Below are 18,803 nucleotides of genomic sequence, written 5' to 3'. Positions count from 1 at the left end.
TTACCTTCCCCCCCCCCCCTGCGCCCCCCGCAGGCTGTGCTGGCTGGTATTATTCTGAGCAACATCTTCCCCTACCTTGAAACCATTTACAACGTACCCCATCTGTGGAGGCAGAACCAGTATGACTGTGTGAGTACAGATGCGCTGGCCGAGGTAGGGAAGGACAGGGGGGAAGGTCAGAAATAGGGCGCGAGAACAAACAAAGAGATCAGGGTGAAGTACCCTAGCAATTCTTCAACATCTGATACTCAAGCCTAAAAAAAGAAAAAATGGGTGCATGGAATGCTGAAATGTCATTCCAACTATGCAAAATTAAATGAAAAGGACAGAAGTGGCCACAGTTAGGTACGAATCTAGTAAAAGGGTTTGCCACACATTAAGTAGTCAAACGACTTTTAATCCAGTCAGTGTGATTGCATGCCAGGATAGGAGAGACAAATCCTGCTATGAGAAGGTGGTGTCTTGAGAGGCAGAGCTGCTGGAGAACCCTGCTCCCATCTAGAGCACAAAACTGGGGACACAAAGGGGAAACAGCAAAAAATAAAATATGGGGGATATAATACGATGAAAGGAGAGGAACCCCATAGAGGCAAAGAGAAATGAAAGGGGGTAGTTTTTGGATCCAGGTCCCTGAGGAGCTACGAGGGTATGTGGTCCAGTGCACAGGTACCACTTCTAGGAAGAGGGGTAGCCCTTCCAGCAGGACTGGAGACAGGGAGGGAGAATGACATGGGGACAGTAACTAACAAGTAGCAGGTGGCGGGGGTGGGGGGGGAGCAAATATTCAAGGGAGTTTTAGCCTATCCACACTATGAAGATGAAAGTCAGGTGGCTTGCTGAGAGCGATGGAGAGCGATGGAAAAGGTGGTGAGGTAAGGGGCCAAAAAGGATGTTAAAGATTCCCAATAGCCACAAAAAGGTCTTAAAATAGCAACTACTATGTGTTGCTTTGGGGATGATATTTTTAATCACACACACACACAAAAAAAGCCTATAAAGTAGATTTTGTTATCCCTATTTTGCACATGAGGTTTCAAGAGAGAATTGAAGAGAGAAGTGATCAAGGACACCTGCAAGAATGGCTAGGCAGCGTTGGGACCCAATCATTTGTGAAGGCGACGGCCCAGAGGGCTGTGCAGTTTGTTCTCTGCACCCTGGGTTTCGGGAGGGAGCGGGAAGGAGAAGATGGGTTGAGAGATACAACTGATCTTCCCACTTGTGCTTATGGTCATGGTCTTCCCTTCCCCTTCTTCCTTCCCCCCACTTCTCCATAAGATTATCTGGATGGTTACTTTCGTATCTGCGATTTTCCTGGGACTGGATGTGGGACTACTCGTTTCACTAGCCTTTGCCTTCTTCATCATCGCTGTTCGGTCACACAGGTACTTTGTCTCAGGTGATAGGAGGCTGGCTGTGGCGAGGTAAGGCAACTATGACCTGAAAGCGCATATGTTTCCTTTCAGAACTAAGATTTTCCTCCTGGGTCAGATCCCTAACACCAACATCTATAGAAGCTTCAATGACTATCGGGAGGTAAGATCCCAGATCAGTCCCGCTCCTCTGCCCAAAGGATGGTCTGGACCAGGCCTGCTGCTTGGTTTTTCTACAACAATCCCTTTGCTGTTGTTGTTTGCTAACCTACGGACACGTGTTTGCAGAGGTGGGGAAAGTGATGCAGGACAGTGGAGGTGGGGAACTTAAGTAGGTAGATCCTCAGAGTGCTGCAGCCAGTTAAGGATCATGTCCTTGGTGGGGAGGGGTGGTGGGGAAGGCCAAGAAAAAGAAAAGAACAAATGGAAGGCGGAGAAGAAAGCAGGAAAAGCAGGGGGTGAAAATGACAGGGAAGAATTTGCTAATCCTGGCTTCTTAGGAAGAAGAATCCAGATTCTCTAGGGAGTTCTAGAGATGCTTTCTTATTCTACAAAAGAGCTGAGAAGCTTCCCTCCACTTCACATTTGTCTTGCAGGTTAAAAACATTCCTGGGGTGAAAATCTTCCAGTGCCGCAACTCCATTACATTCGTCAATGTTGATCAGCTAAAGCACAAGCTATTAAAAGAGGTGGTGGCTTCCTCCCCTGCCTTTCTCCACCTGCTCCCCTCCCCCTCCCCCGCCCCCTCCCCAGGGACACCCCCTCTTCCTTCCCCCACTCACCACCTGGCCTGTCTCTTACATCTCTCAGGTTGAAATGGTAGGGGTGCCTCTTAAAGAAGAAGAAGTGTTCCACCTGTTTAATCAAAATGAAGACAGCTCACAGGAAGAAAAGATCTGTCAGTGTTTCTGCAACTGTGACGAACAGGAGCCACCACCCAGGGTTGGAAACCTCTTTTCCTTTCTGCATTTTTCTCCACATTTTATAAAGAAGTGCACTGGTAGTTGAAGAAGAAGTAAGGAAAGAAAATCAAAACCCCCTCAGGGGCTTTGACTCTTAGATGGACCATGGGTAACTGGAAATCAGAGATTTCTACCCAGCAATGAAGGCACGGTCCCCTTTTGAGATGTAGATCTTGACCTTAGTAGGTAGGAGGAGATGTTTGGGTCGCTACTCAATGGCCAGTGACTGACCTGAGCGCAGAGAGCACAGTTTGCCTACTGAGATGGACGGTAATACCCTAGTTATACCTATTTCCCTGACTTTCACCTGCCTGGCTTTCGATTTCTGAAAACAAGTGGCTGAAAGATTGTTTTCCAGTTCCAACAAAAGCAGCAGAGTTAAGGTGGCTGCCCTTCTCAAGGACATGCCAGGGTCTCCTGATGTCTGCCTGTGACCGAGGAAATGGTGGTGGGGGGTGGAGGGCGGGTAAGCGAAGATGGAAACTTCACACCATCTGAAGGCTATTTTGGCTGATGAATTATAAAGTGCTCATTATTTCCAATTCAGACTTGATCTAAATTAAATTAATTCCCTTCATCTAATATTTATTTCCTTTCCCCTCAGCGGGGCTGCTCATTTCTAGCTTTGGGGGCCTTTCACCCAGCCTATACTTATACCCTGGAGGGGCAGCTCTATCTACACACACACACACACACACACACACACACACACACACACATTTACTCCCCCACCACAAACATCTCCTGTCCCCCTCCTCATGTTGGCCCTTCCAAACGCCAAGCACCCACTCTCCTTCCCATACACCCTAGTGGAGTGTAGGCTCTACTGAACTCCCCGAAAACACCAACTTTCCTGCCAAGAGGATGAAATTAACACTGTATCAAATTTTTGTTCAGTATCCACACTGCACTGAGCATTGTCGAGGATGTTTACAGGACATCAGCAAATACACTTCAGAGCAGAATAGGATCACAAAGCATTTGAGTTTCTACCCTGTGCCCAGAACTGTGATGCAATGAAAAAAGAAAATGAATTTTAAGGGTCTCTGCCCTTAAGTAGCTCTGTTTTCTTTTTCTTTTTTCTTGTGGCAAAAAGACATATAACATAAAACTTACCATGGTAACTATTTTTAAGTGTACAGTCAGTAGTGTTAAATATATTCCCATTGTTGTGTAAGCATCACTACCACCTACCTCCAGAATTTTTTCATCTTGCAAAACTGGAGCTCTGTACCCGTTAAACAAGAGCTCCCCGTTTCCTCCTCCCCGCCCCCCACCCCCTGCCCAGCCCCTGGCTACCACCGCTCTACCTTCTGTCTCTATGAATTTGACTATTCCAGATACCTCATTAAGTGGAATCATACGGTATTTGTCTTTTTGTGACTGGCTTACTTCACTTAGTATAATGTCCTCAAGGTTCATCCAGGCTGCCCTTTTTAATTTTATTTATTTATTTATTTATTTATTTATTCATTTTTAATTGTTTTAATGTTTGTTTATTTTGAGAGAGAGAAAGAGAGAGTGAGCGTGAGCAGGGAAGGGGCAGAGAGAAAGGGAGACAGAGAATTCAAAGCAAGCTCTGCACGGTCAGTGCAGAGCCCGACACGGGGCTGGAACTCACGAACTGTGAGATCATGACCTGAGCCAAAATCAAGAGTTGGACGCTCAACCGATGGAGCCACCCAGGCACCCCCAGGTTGTCCTTTTTTAAAAAGGACATTTGTCCTTCAAAACATTGACAAAAGTAGACACAAGTATGAGCCTCTGTGTACCCACCATCCACTTTAAGATTGATCAGTTCATGGACAACTTTGTTTCATCTCTACACCCACTCAGAGAGTTATTTTGTAGCAATTCATGAAATTTTTTTAAAATATTTTATTTTTGAGTGATCTGTGCACCCAACATGGGGCTCGAACTCACAACCCCGAGATCGAGAGTTGCACACTCCACTCACTGAGCTAGCCAGGCGCCCCAGTTCATGGAATTGTAAATCAAGCTAGGGAGATGACTCTCTGTTAATGTGACCTACACGGCTATTATTGTATTTTGTCAATCCTATGCTCCATGTTTTTTCACATCTCTGAAATTTGGATTCAGTGCACAGCTGATGGCATGCCACAGTTTAATTTGCAGTGATTTCTTTTCTTTCTTGATAATATAGAAAGTACTGGGACGTCTTAAAATTGATGAAGTAGGAGAGTAAACCATTCCACACAGTATCTGTCACGTTCAAAACTGTGTCTTTAGATTTTAACAACTCTAAGTAAAGATTTTAACAATCCTAAAGAGAGATCAGCATGAGTTCGAGAAGTCAGGAAACAACTTCTTGATAGCAATGGGCTTGAGCTAGGCAGGAGAGAGAAATTTGGATTTAGGTCAGATAGGAAAAAAGAGGACTCCCCGTCTGTGGACGGACTTGAACAAAGACGCTGAGGTAGAAACAACTATGAGGTCCTCAACAGCAAGAGGTTTGGCCTGGAAAGTAAGTTCAGGCAGACACGGCACGAGTGGATCATGAAAGTCTTTGAAGGACAAGAGTGTAGAGTGGATGAAGGAGAGAAAAGGGAGGCTCTCAGAGGTCTCCTTCTGCCTGAAGGATCTTGCATCTCCCTGTCACTGTGCCTGTCCTCCAGAGGCCTGGCCTCAGTGACTCTGAAGCCTTAAGGAACACCCCTGTCCTTTGAACCGTAACTTATTATCTGTGCATACCACTTTTTTTTCTGTTATGCAAAACATACTACCTCGTACGGTTTTTACCTTAATGTTTTTGTACTTGTTTAAATGTGTATTTATTTATTTTGAGTGGGGGGAGGTACAGGCAGAGGGAGAGAATCCCAGACAGGCTCCGTGCTGTCAGCGCAGAGCCTGATGCAGGGTTTGAACCCACGAATCGCGAGCTCATGAGCCGAAAGCAAGAGTCAGTTAGGGGTGCCTGGGTGGCTCAGTCAGTTAAGCGCCCGACTCTTGATTTTGGCTCAGGTCACGATCTCACCATTGCTGAGTTCGAGCCCTGCATCGGGCTCTGCACTGACCATGCAGAGTGTGCTTGGGATTCATTCTCTCCCCTCTCTCTCTGCCCCTACCCCACTTGCTCGCTCTCTCTCTCTCTCTCTCTCTCTCTCTCAAAATAAATTTAAAAACTTTAAAAAATTGTTTAAAAAAAAAAAAAGCAAGAGTCAGATGCTTAACCAACTGAGCCACCCAGATGCCCCCCCCATTTTTGTATTTAAAAAAATTTTTTATAAGCAATATAATAAGCACAATATCGCCCAGACTGTACCACTCTAGCAAGTGCCTCATGGTTTTTGTCCATCTCTGTTGTTGTTGATGCGTTGAACGGACACGTGCCCTCTCCCCACGTAGAAGGTGGGACGCGTAGCCATTACCTGTGACTGCAAAGTGGGCATTCACCTCTTCCCTGCCATTGTATTCCCGGTGCTTGGTGCTGTCCTTAAGCCACGGCAGGCTCTCCAGGCCTATTAGGATGAAAGGAGTGAAAGGGAAAAATAGGCCCGCGCGAGTAATTTCTGTCTTCTTAAGGAAGCCTGATGAAAGATGGAAGTGTTGAGAAAAGGGACTGATGGAAGAAACCCTTCAAACAAACTCTTAGTAGGCACCAAGACAAACTAGAGCCCAGGGATGAGGGGAAGGACTAAACCAAAGATTATCTTAAGTCTGGCTCACAGGGCAATGAAAGCATCATCGGTACGCAGAGGAAAGTTGGGAGGGCAATGCCACGAGCGGCAAGGATATGGCAAGATGAATGCGGCTTTTTCGGTCACGAGCGTGAAGTGACAGTGAGGTGTCCGAGCGAAATCCAAGCACCTGGTCTGTGGGGAGGTTTCCTGAGGGAGAGGGAGGTGAGTCAGGAGACAGAAATGGCATCATTGCAGGTACTTGTAGCCCCTGCTCGAGCCTCCTCACGGTCCTCCCTTAACTCTGTTGTCCCAGGTTGTCTACACAGAACGATTTGAAAGTAGACAGGACCGCGACTCATCCTCCATTAACCTGATCCGCTGCTCGCATTTCGACAGCATGAACACGTGCCAATCCGTGTCCCATGAGGAAGTACCGTACATCGTATCTTCCACGACTTACAGAAATCAAGGGCAAAGCTACGAGGACGTGGACAAAGTTTGGGTTTCTAATGACCCCCGTAGAAACAGCTTGATGCCACTGCCTGCCGCTGTGGAAACCCAAGAGAGGAACAGGTCACTCCTTCCCTTCTCGGATACCTCTCATCTACCCAGCATCCACACCATTATCCTGGATTTCTCCATGGTACATTTCGTGGATTCACGGGCTTCAGTGTCCTTAAGACAAGTAAGTACTGAGCAGGCTTTCACAAGAGCTCTGATCCCCTCCTACCACTGCCCACCCCCCCCCCCTCACCAGCCCCGACCCTGATGGAATCCTCTGAGTCACTGATCAGCTGCTATGTGACCCCAGGGCCACTAGAAACTTGGACACTAAAGATAGTTTAAGGTCAACCGGAATGAAAAGGAAAGAAACCAACCTTGTTTTTTGAACTGGGGTTGGCTCTGTAAGCAAGGCATGTCACTTCTCAAAAAATCCAGAATGGAAAACAGCTATCTGTGCCACACCCAGCAACTCCCAGGATCTCCTGGGAGTTCACTGCACATCTTTTCAATAGGTCTGAATGCTACAGGAGAAAAAAAAGCACACCAAGAATTCTCACTCTTCATCTGCTCTGAGGTAGACATTGTAAAACATTCTCAGATGTGAAGACATGATAAAATGGCCCTGGCAAGCCTGGGGCTGCCCAGTCCGGAACCTACAGGATCTCCCCCAGTTCCCTCCTCATTGCCTGCATCATTGGGTGCAAAGGGCAGGGAAGACGTTTCCTTCAGAAGCCGTACCCCTGAGTCCCGGCTTCTCTCCTACTCTCTGATTTCTCTTGACAATTTTCATTCCTCTCCTTCTTATACAGCCTGGACAGTTTAGGTGCACAGCTAACTGTATCGGTTTTTATTGTTGATGTCTTCTAAGTACTGTATCTGCCTTTCAGCCAGCTTATCTCAGTTTACAGCCCTCTGCCTCACTCTTGCTCCTTTTGGTGGTGGCTCAGGTTTAAACATCCTGAACACCCACTTCCTGGACGCTGACTGCACCCACTTGTTTTGTTTTGTTTTGTTTTGTTTTGTTTTTTGAAACCTGCTCCTTTGGTTGACTTTCCTTCTTTTATCCTCTTTTATCAAACTTTATTCCTATTTTATCCTATTCTTTTATCCTATTTTATCAAACTTTATTCCTAAGGAAATATGATTCTGTCTTAAGTGAGTCCAGTTCCTCTTTGGTTTGAGGCAACAGGAAGCTTCTCGTAGCAGAAAGAACTCTGGTTGGCACTCTGTGGGTGTGTACTCTGTCCTGGGTTTGCTACTGTTCACTGTCCATCAGACCTGAGGTAATTTACTAAATTGCACTGGGCCTTCGTTTGCTCATCTATAAAACGAGAGACCTGGAAGGGGGGCACCTGGGTGGCTCAGTCGGTTGAGCATCCAACTTTGATTGGATTCAGGTCACGATCTCGCGGTTCATGAATTCGAGCCCCACATCAGGCTCGCTGCTGTCAGCCTGTCAGTGCAGAGCCCGCTTCAGATCCTCTGTCCCCCTCTCTCTGCCCCTCTTGCTTGTGTTCTCCCAAAAACAAATAAATATGTAAAAGATAAATAAATAAAACGAGACTTGGAAGAGATGAACGTTAAGGGCTTTCCCATCCAAGACATCCTCTTCTCCACCCCATTTGCAGATTCGGTTCTACTTGGTGATGTCTCAACTTTTGGACTTCTCCATCTTAGGGTGTACTGCTGGGGTGCGTTCTCTTCTCCCATTCTCACTTGGTAGTTACTGCTTTAGATGTCATTAAACCTACATTATCAAATGCCTGCTACATGGCAGACTGAGTTGGGCACATTCATATACACTGTTTCATTTAATTCTCCCACTAGCCCTGAGAGGCAAGTCATATTCCCCCTTAGGAGTTCTAGGCTCACAGCTAGTAAGCGGCCTGCCCAGCATGGGGACTCAAAGCATCTGACTTTATACCATTCTTCCTCCTGTTCTGTAGTAAGAGTGGTGCTATTCTGTCTCTCCCCTCTTGCTTTCCTTTTTTTGTGGAGGCACCATATGTTCTGGTCCTTGGCATAACCCATCCACACCTGGCCTGTGTTAATGACTTTCTACTCCAGCCCAATGTAGAGGCAATGTAGACACCTTTACTTTACAGCCTTCAGAGATTCGAGGTGCACTTTCTCACCTTGAAGTTACACATTTCTTCATTCCTTCTGTAATTGTTCTTCTTTTTTTATTTTATTTATTTATTTTTTTAATTTTTTTCAACGTTTATTTATTTTTTTGGGGGGGGGGACAGAGAGAGACAGAGCATGAACGGGGGAGGGGCAGAGAGAGAGGGAGACACAGAATCGGAAACAGGGTCCAGGCTCTGAGCCATCAGCCCAGAGCCCAACGCGGGGCTCGAACTCACGGACCGCGAGATCGTGACCTGGCTGAAATCGGACGCTTAACCGACTGCGCCACCCAGGCGCCCCGAGTTCTTCTTTTTTTAAAAAGATTTAAATATTTATTTGTTTTTGAGAAAGAGCATAAGCAGGGGAGGGGAAGAGAGAGAGAAGGGGACAGAGGATCCAAAGCGGGGGCTTGGATGTGGGGCTTGAACTCACAAACTGTGAGATCATGACCTGAGCCGAAGTCGGACACTTAACGGACTGAGCCCCCAGGCGCCCCACCGTTCTCTAATTGTTTCATACAGCCCAATTGGAGGAAATCATTATTTTTTGTTTACTTTAACTTTGAAAACTTAAATTTACTGAAAAAAATCCCAGCAGTCATTCTTATTAGAGACAATCATGCAATTTAAGCTTCTTCCTAATTCATGAAATGTCACTCTCCCATTGCTTGTCATTTAGAGTATGTCCAGAGGCACTTGGGTGGCTCAGTCGGTTAAGTGTCCATCTCTTGATTTCAGCTCAGGTCAGGATCTCATAGTTGTGAGATGGAGACTCGCATGGAGCTTCATGCTGGGTGTGGAGCTTGCTTAAGATTCTCTCTCTCTCTCTCTCTCTCTCTCTCTCTCCCTCTGCCAATAAACAAACAAACAAACAAATAAAGTATGTCCATAGTGGCTCTTTATCAAATGACCATGATCAAGAATGATTTTCTTGTTTCCTCTTGGTAAAAGAAGTATCAGGTTTTTGTGTTTTGGTTTTGTTTTGTTTTGGTTTGGTTTGGTTGAGAAAGAGAGAGAGCATGGGCAGAGGAGAGGGGCAGAGAGAGAGAGAGAGAGAGAGAGAGAGTCAGAAGCAGGCACCACGCCCACATGGAGCCCAATGTGGGGCTTGATCTCAAGACCATGAGATCGTGACCTGGACTGAAGTCAAGAGTCGGATGCTCAATCAACTGAGCCACCTAAGTGCCCCAAGTGGAGTCTGTTTTATTTGTGTCTTTTGATATTTTAACTCCTTGCTCAGGGTTGGAGTCTATTCAATCTGAGAGTGTTAAGGTTAACATGGACTTTAAAAGTTATCGCACCAGAGCAGATATACTGGCTGAAGTAAACTTGAGGTCAGTATCTGATGTTTACTGATCTGCTACTCCTAAATATCTGCTGTTTTACTAAAGTTAAATGCAACTTTGCAGAGAAGTTCCAGATATGACCTTCAGGACTCCTGAATTCCATTCTCTACAATATCACTTGACCAGCTCTGAGCCTCGTTTTCCTCCTCTGCTCAGCGAACTCCAGGAAGAAGGGGGTCACATGCATACACTAAACAATAATACCAAGAACGGCTGTTCATGAAGGCTGTCCATTGTGTTCCCATCATACCCATGCCTGTCTCTCTTCTAGCACTGTCCTCAGTAGCATTCTCTCTCTCTCTCTCTCTCTCTCTCTCTCTCTCTCTCTCTTTTAAGTTTATGTATTTATTTGGAAGGGGCGGGGCAGAGAGAGAGGGACAGAGCCTGACACTGGGCTCGATCTCTTGAATCATGAGATCATGACCCGAGCCTAAATCAAGAGTCAGATACTTAAACAACTGAGCCACCCAGGCTCCCCAGAAGCATTACCTCTTTATGGGAACTGTTTCCCCGCCCCTGCCCCCCAGAGACCATGGGCAACACTCCCTCTCACTCCCCACCTCACATGAGACCATCTGATTCTCTTTTGTATTCCTAGCACTTTAGACATTTCCTGGCATGTGGAAGTCCACGCATCAAATGTTTATAGAGCTGAACTGGAATGCAGAGGTACCTATACCCAGACAAGTGAATGGCCAAAGGGGTATTAAAACTCCTCTAATTAGAAGGCTCTTTTGTAGTGCGTGTGAAGATCACTAACGCTGATTTGCTCTCTCCCCACAGATGTGCAACGCTTTCCAAAATGCCAACATTTTGGTGCTCTTTTCAGGGTGTCACAGTGAGTATCCTTCACCCTATGAGAGGACTGTTTGTACCCTGGGTGCTGTCCTCCTCAGGCGTCTGACCCTGTGTATGTTCTGGGTTTGGTTTGCAGCTTCTGTGGTCAAGGCATTTGAGAAGAATGATTTCTTTGACGCTGGCATCACCAAGGCCCAGCTCTTCCTCACCCTCCACGATGCCGTGCTATTTGCCCTGTCAAGGAAGTTTCCAGAGTCCTCCGAGTTAAGCGTGGATGAATCCGAGACAGTGATACGGGAAGCCTACTCAGAAAGAGACAAGGTTGGATGATGTGAAGCATCATGGTGTGGGGCGAGCAGTGGGGAGACACCTGATTAAGTAGAGATGAGCAATGTCCAGGAAAGGCTTTTGAGTATGGCTGGGCCAGACTTTGAGATGTTGAAGTGCTCCCTTATCAGTTGGTAAATAACAGTGGACCTGAATCCCAAGTTCCCCCACTGCCATGGCATCTGGGTGGCATCTTTCCCAACTGAAGAGAGGGTTACCCAACCCAGCAGAGGTCTCAAGGATTCTTTTATAGCAAGCTTGATTAATGCCAGTGCCATCCCAAATTCCCGAATATTTTAAATATCTCCACCAGCTATACCTTTAGAATCCATGCCTATACCACCCTTGGGATGAAAAATAGAACTAATGAACTCACAGAGGTAAAGATCTGCCAGTTTAACACTTTGGCTATTATTTACATTGTGAGTAATATATAAGATTTACTCAACCTGAAAAATGCAAAGGAGAATGATACATAAGCCAGAACTTTTAGCTGTCTATTTTAGCTGTCTAAGTAAAGGCCTGGGCCAACTGCAGTGTTTTTATTTGATTTTTATTTTTTTAAGTTTATTTATTTTTGAGAGAGAGAGAGAGAGAGAGAGAGAGAGAGAATGAGTGGGGGAAGGGCAGAGAGCACGGAGGACACAGGATATGAAGCGGGCTCCAAGCTCTCAGCACAGAGCCTGAAGTGGGACTTGAACTCACAAACCATGAGATCACGACCTGAGCTGAAGTTCGCAGCTTAACTGACTGAGCCACCCAGGTGTCCCCCTACTTCAGTGCTTTTAAATCAGAGTCTGTGAAGGTTAATTGTGTCCCCCGCCACAAAGAAAAGGAAATTAAAACACAGATGGGCATCAAACATTATCTAACAACTAGAAATTATTTTTTTTTATTTTTTTAACCTATATTTTTGAGAGAGAGAGAGAGAGAGACAGAGTGCAAGCGGGGGGCGGGGAGGCAGAGAGAGAGGAAGACATAGAATCTGAAGAAGGCTCAGGGCTCTGAGCTGTCAGCACAGATCCCAACGCGGGGTTGAACTCACGAACCAAACTGTAAGATCGTGACCAGAGCTGAGGTTGGACGCTCAACCAACTGAGCCACCCAGGCACCCCAGAAATTATTTTTTAATTAAATCCTTGATTCTTTGACTTATTACATTTTAATCATGTTTGAATTTTTTATGACAAGAGAAGTATTACCAGAGCAATAAAGTGTGGAATTTTTTTTGAAAAGTTTAAGTAAAGTAAAAGATATCCAAGCTTATAAAACATGGCCTTTTTCTTTCTTCTTCTTTTTAACGTAATGTATTTCCCTTGCTTATTGAGAATTCTCACAGGTTATGTGCCTCCACTTATCCAGAGCAACTTTTTCCTCAATGGACATATTTTTTCTATTCTGCTCTATAGTCCACTCCCGTCTATAAAATCATAGAGTCACAAAACCTTTCAGTTGGAAGAAATCTCAGAGCTTCTTAGGCCCATTCCCACCTGGAGTAACCATTCTTTTAACAACATGTCTGGCCAGCGGTCCCTCTGCTTATGTTTGGAGATTTCCTGTGGTTCTCAAACGTTAGTATGCGTCTGAGTCACCAAAATCTGCTGTTAAAACACTGACTGCTGGGCCCTCTCTGTAGCCCCATCTCCCCTAAATTTCTGATTCAATGGGTCTGGGGTAGGGTCTGAGAATTTGCATTGCTAACAAGTACTGGGTAATACTGATGCTAACAATACAGAAACTACACTTTGAGAACCACTGCCTTAGAGATTCAATGTGCATTTTTTACTATCAAAGTCTAGTGTGCCCGGCAATCTTTGGGTGTGTGCCAGACACTGTATTTAGAAAATGTTTATAAAAATACTCTGAGATCCAGGATGATGTTTTTCTTCTGGAAAGAACTTCATTGTTTTGCCAAGTCCCTGGAGGCACTAGCAATCCAGGGTAACTGATCTGATTTTAGGACTCAAGGTGTTCTAGGCCATCCAGATGACCCAGAGCCCAGCTGCAGTCTCTGGGAAGGTATGCCACAGACCCTCCCTTGGCAGACCCTAGAATGCAATTTTGGCAACCTTAAGCCCTTAAAGCTGTCAAAAGCACTGTTCTCTGCATATATGTGCCACTTCGAGATCGTCACATACCTTCTACAAAAGTGGTCCCAAATGCCAGACTCACCTCTATAGATTTTCACCTTTTCCAAATCTTCATTATAATCTTGTTAGCTTTATGGTATCTTCAAGCAGAAGTTTTAAAATATTTTATTCAGGGGCACCTGGGTGGCTTAGTCAATTAAGTGTCCAACTCTTGGTTTTGGCTCAGGTCATGAACTCATGGTTTATGAGTTTGAGTCTCACATCAGGCTCTGCAGTGAGCTCTCTCTCTCTCTCTCTCTCTCAAAATAAATAAATAAACTTTAAAAAATAAATAAAAATAAAATATTTTACCCAGCTCTCCTGGCTGTCCTCAGTAGGAGGGTGGGTCTGAATTATGTAGTCTGCCTTTTCTATAAGTGAAAGTTTCTCTGTTTTATTTATAAATTATGATACACTTGACAGATTTATGTTATATATGACATTGCCTTTCCCATATTAACCTTTCTTATTTTCTGTTTGCCTTTTGTTTAGAATGTCATTCTCACTTAGGAAGTAAACTAATCATTTATGTTTTCTTCTAGATTTTAATGTTTTAAGTGTTTATATATTATGCTTTTTAATCTAGGTAAAATGTATTTCAGTGTATGGGGTTAAAGAATAATCTTTTATTTTTTACCTGTACAGCTAACAATTCTGAGAAAACTCATCTATTGAATAAGCTTTCTTTCCTCTGCTGATTTGAAATGCTATTTTCATAAAATATTACATTATTATGAAAACTGAAGTCTATTTATAGCATAGTTTTTGTTTCATTGTTGTTAATAGCTTTAATATAGATTTATAACACATTTACTGTTTGGTTTGAAGTCTACTTCAAAATTTGCTAAATCATTCTCACCAATTTATTCTTCCAAGCAAATTTTTGAATCTTTTGTTAGCATCCCCCCACAAAAGAATCCCATTGGAATTCTCATTACAATTGCATTAGAAATATAAAATAAATTGAGAATTGATATCTTTCCAGTATTTGTTCATCTTATTGAAGAACATGAGCTGTCTTTGTATTTATTCAGTCTTTTTTTTTTAAAGTTTATTTATTTATTTTGAGAGGTAGTGAATTCCAGAGGGGCAGAGAGTGAGGGAAAGAAAGAGCATCCCAAGCAGGCTCCACACTGTCAGCACAGAGCCTGATGCGGGGCTTGGAATTCACAAGCTGTGAGATGGCGACCTGAGCTGAAATAGGAGTCGGAGGCTTAATGGACTGAGCCACTCAGGCACCCCATTCAGTCTTTTAAATGTTGCATTCATAGTAAGGTTTTGTGACTTTCTTTCCTTTTTTTAAATTTCTTTTTTTTAAGTTTATTTATTTATTTATTTATTTATTTAGAGAGAGAGAGCATGCGCAGGAGAGGCAGAGTGAGAGGGAGAGAGAGGATCCCAAGCAGGCTCTGTCAGTGCAAAGAGCCTGATGCGGGGCTCAAACCTATGAACCTGTGAAATTATGACCTGAGTCAGACACTCAACCATCCAGAGCCATCCAGGTGTCCCTGTGACTTTCTTTGTATAGACAAATCCTAGATACTTTATACTTTGTTTTACATATGTATTGCTTTTTGAAATTAACATTCTTTTTTAATTATATTTTCTACCTGGCAATTGCCAGCCTGTGATAAACCTACTGATTTGTATAAAATTATTTGGCTACATTTGTGAATCCTTTTACCAGACCTAAAAGGTTTCATTGGTAATTCTCTTGAGCTTTCCAGATTGAAAAAAAATATCTTCTACAAATAATATAAATACCTTATTTTCCAGTTGTCAAAATTCTTATCTCAGTATCATATATTATAGCATTAGCTACATCTCCCAGAACAATGTAAGTACTAGTGGGTGGTCTTGTCTTACTCCTGAATTTTATGAGACAAACTTCTTATGCATTTCTATTAAGGTGGTAACAGTTGGCTTAAGATAGACATTATATTTACTGTGTTTTTTTAAAAAAAAAAAAGTATTTTTCTAGTTTACTAACATTCTTTTTTTTTTATTTTTTTTTCAACGTTTATTATTTATTTTTGGGACAGAGAGAGACAGAGCATGAACGGGGGAGGGGCAGAGAGAGAGGGAGACACAGAATCGGAAACAGGCTCCAGGCTCCGAGCCATCAGCCCAGAGCCTGACGCGGGGCTCGAACCCACGGACCGCGAGATCGTGACCTGGCTGAAGTCGGACGCTTAACCGACTGCGCCACCCAGGCGCCCCAAGTTTACTAACATTCTTATCAGGACTTACATTAAGACTTCGTATTGAATATGTCAAATTTTTTTCTAGCATTTAAACTAGGGAAGCCTAGGAGAGGAGCAAGTTCTACTACAGATGTATTGCATTCAAGATGCCTGTTAAACATCCAAGTGGAAATGTCAGAATGGCAGTGGGTACCTGAACAAACAGATCAGGGGAAGGGTTATGATCAAAAAGTCACTGGCACATAGATGATAATGAAAATTATGGGACTAAATAAAATTGCCTATGGAAGGAGTGTAGATGCAGAAGAGAAGCCCTGAGGCTTGCCAACATTTAGAAATCCAAAAGAAATAGAGGAGACAACAAGGAGACCAGAAAGAAGCAACCAGGGAGGAAAGAGGAAAAGCCAAAGAGTATTGTGTGACAGAAGAGAGAAAACTATTTCAGGAGAGGTGAAAGTTGATAATTCTATGGAATGCTGCTGTAAAACTGATTGACCAAGCCTATGGGGCATCTGCTAGGTGATAGGCTCAGTCACTGGTACTGGGGATATCAAAAACCAGGCACTGCCCCACCTCAAAGAGCTTAGAGTCTAATAGGGGAAATAGATTTATAAATTACAAAAAGCAATACATTACTGGCACTATGACAGAAGTGTGAGTGAAGTATAGATGAAACACAAAGGAAGCTGAGATCCTGGTTGATCGTCTTTGATCTGAATCTGGAATGATGAATAAGTGTATGTGGATAAGAAGGAGAAGGACAAGGCAGGCACGGGGAACAGCATGAGCAAAGGTAAGCAGAAGTCAGGCATCTTTAGTTAACTTTATGGCCAGAGTAGTGGTGGGGACCACAGACATAGGTAAAGCTAAAGAAGATGACAAGAAGCCAGGTCACGAAGGGCCTTACATGCCCTGCCAAGAATCACACATGGGGTTGGAAAGACAAGTAAGATCAAGAAGACAAGATGTTTCAGAATGCTATCAAGACCACTGCTGTTTTAATGGTTGACCATGAAACCCAGGCTAGCTAGAAAAGCCAAAGAAATCAGAAGTTATGGATTGACAGAGCCTGAAGAATAGTGAGTAACTGAGGAACCAGAGGTTGCAAAGATGAAAAGCAGATGTGGCCAGGAAGATTTCCTATTTTGCCAGGAACTCATGATTTCTTGGTGTCTTAAGTCCTTTTGTATTCTGAAATTCCTTGACTGTTCAAAAGCTAAATTAAGTTGTAAATTTTAACCCATCTAATTGTGTGTATTTTAGAATGGAGAGCCAAGACATGAAATCAGCGGCAATCTTCTAGAAGTCTCTAAAAACGCAAATCCAGAGTACATCATGATGCAGGAACCGGTAACAAAGGAGGAGTTGGAGCTAGACCTGGAGCTGGAGCCCACAGTGGAATCAGAACAAGAGACTGGACTAGATCTCGAGCTGGACCTGACTCATGGGATGGAGCCTGAGTCAGAGCTAGAGCCTGAATCTGAGCTAGAGCCTGAGTTAGAGCCTGAGTTGGAGCCTGAGCCCGAGCCCGAGGCTGAGCTCGAGGCTGAGCTCAAACCCAGGCCAAGGGCTCACACTTATCCTTGGCAGCAGTACTGGTCTCTGTATCCGTCTACACTTCCCAGATCTCCAGTTCAGGCTCGGCGTGGGACACCGCCAGTTGAGAGGAGGCGTCAACATATGAATTTATATTCACCCAAGGACAATAATACTGAAGACTGTTAGGAAGTGAACTGGGAATAAGGAGTCAGATTCCCTTGGCAAACCCTCCCCACCCAAATGGGGTCACTTGGTCAGAAGACCTAGACTAGTTACAAACTAGCAATACTTGATTTGGGACTCCTTCATCTGCTGGCCTCTTCCTTGCTCAACACGGATCTCACTCCCAGATCACAATGCTAAACACCAAGAGTTACCTCTGAATTCCCTATCTAGGCTTACCTCATCTCACCATCAGCAGATATTCTAGTAAAGGATTTCCTTCTTTGCACACCCCGTACTCTGGGGGTTTTGTCCAAGCATCTCTAACTTACTCCTCTCATCTCCGTCCCCCTTTCTCCAAAGAGATGAGACTCAAATAAAATATACAACTCTAGTTACATTTGGACACTTCCTGCCTCTTTCCCTTCTCTATAGCCTAAAGAAAGGTTGGGTGGGAGGAATTCCAGAAGTGGGTGGACATGGTGAAGAAGATATAAGCAAGAAAAAGAAAAACTGGGTGGCATTGGTATTTTATATGCAAGGTATCTTCATTACACTGGTGGTGGAAATGGGGAAGTAGATAGGTTAAGTTAAGCCGGCCTGCAAGGCTTATAATCTAAGGAACTGTTACACTGAAAACACTTTTGTCATCACTCCAAGAGCAGGATGTTTTCCTAATCCTCCCACTGTTTCAGAAGACTAGTCAGCTGTACCAACTGATGAGAAGGTTAGCTCTATAGAGCTCTATTTGGTATCCAGATTCATATTCACCACTGTTTCGTCCTTACAAGTTTTTAAGATACAAGCAATCTAGAATCTGTATTCTTGGTGGACCAAACTTGGAGTCTATGACAGACACAACCTCTTAGGAATTGGAAAAGTCAGTCATTACTAGTTTGGTCCAAATCCATTTTAAAAATTTCCCCCTCCCCCGCTAAAAAATACCTAGTATTAAGCTACAAGCAAAAGATAAATATAGACCCCTGGGCAAAGGTTTAGGGAATCCTGAATTTTATTTTCCACTCGATAAACAAGACTCCTCTTGCTTGGATACTTAATTTCTCTCATCCGTTGGGTTAAAGAAATTCTTATTAAAATATGTCTCTTATCACAGAGATGATATGTGCAATCACTCAGTCTACAAACATTCACTAAGCATCTGCTCCACACACACCCCAAACAGTGCAGTAGATAGAACAATATTAGCCCTACTTTACACGTATAAACTGAGGCTCGGATAAGTTTTGTAACTAGCCCGAGGTCATATACAACTGTACTCTAAAAGAGGTGGGAGCCCAAGTCACAGGCTTCCTTTGTTCATGCTTACATTATACATTTATTGAACTCCTACTGTGTGCCAGGAACTGTCCCAGGTGCTGAAGATACAAGATGAACAGAAGAGACGACAAAAATGATTATAAATTGTGATAAGTACCTTGAAGGTAAAATATAAGAAAGTCTACAGGCATACATTAGGAGGGCCTGAACCTACCTCAGGTGTCAAAGAAGTTCTCCCTACAACAATGACCTATGACCTGGCACCTGAAGGATGAGTAGAAGTTAGACCTAAAGCAAGTTCCAATGACTGCTAGGAGGGCAGAGACAAATGGGAAACCAAGAGTGGTGACCATGGGTAGGTACAAAATCTGAGTACCCAGGAACACAGCTAGGTGTAACCTTATGGTAATTGCTATG

General features: G+C 43.9%; 1 protein-coding gene across 2 annotated transcripts in view; it reads left to right on the top strand.

Moving 5' to 3' along the window:
• SLC26A8 (solute carrier family 26 member 8) overlaps positions 1 to 17,514 on the top strand; it is an 83,437-nt gene extending 65,923 nt beyond the window's left edge. For both annotated transcript variants that reach the window (XM_040473317.1, XM_040473316.1), the window contains 9 exons: positions 34 to 129; positions 1,276 to 1,382; positions 1,464 to 1,533; positions 1,967 to 2,059; positions 2,181 to 2,312; positions 6,287 to 6,658; positions 10,733 to 10,787; positions 10,884 to 11,068; positions 16,671 to 17,514. In XM_040473317.1, coding sequence (XP_040329251.1) covers positions 34 to 129; positions 1,276 to 1,382; positions 1,464 to 1,533; positions 1,967 to 2,059; positions 2,181 to 2,312; positions 6,287 to 6,658; positions 10,733 to 10,787; positions 10,884 to 11,068; positions 16,671 to 17,132 — 1,572 coding nt within the window. In that variant the 3' untranslated portion in view covers positions 17,133 to 17,514. The remainder of the gene's footprint in view (positions 1 to 33; positions 130 to 1,275; positions 1,383 to 1,463; positions 1,534 to 1,966; positions 2,060 to 2,180; positions 2,313 to 6,286; positions 6,659 to 10,732; positions 10,788 to 10,883; positions 11,069 to 16,670) is intronic.
• Positions 17,515 to 18,803: the final 1,289 nt, after the last annotated feature.

This window comes from Herpailurus yagouaroundi, unplaced genomic scaffold (assembly GCF_014898765.1).
Source record: "Herpailurus yagouaroundi ecotype Mexico unplaced genomic scaffold, PumYag 139, whole genome shotgun sequence".
NCBI lineage: Eukaryota > Metazoa > Chordata > Mammalia > Carnivora > Felidae > Herpailurus > Herpailurus yagouaroundi.
Note: the sequence above shows the minus strand (reverse complement) of the source record. Positions and strands in the feature narration are given on the sequence as shown.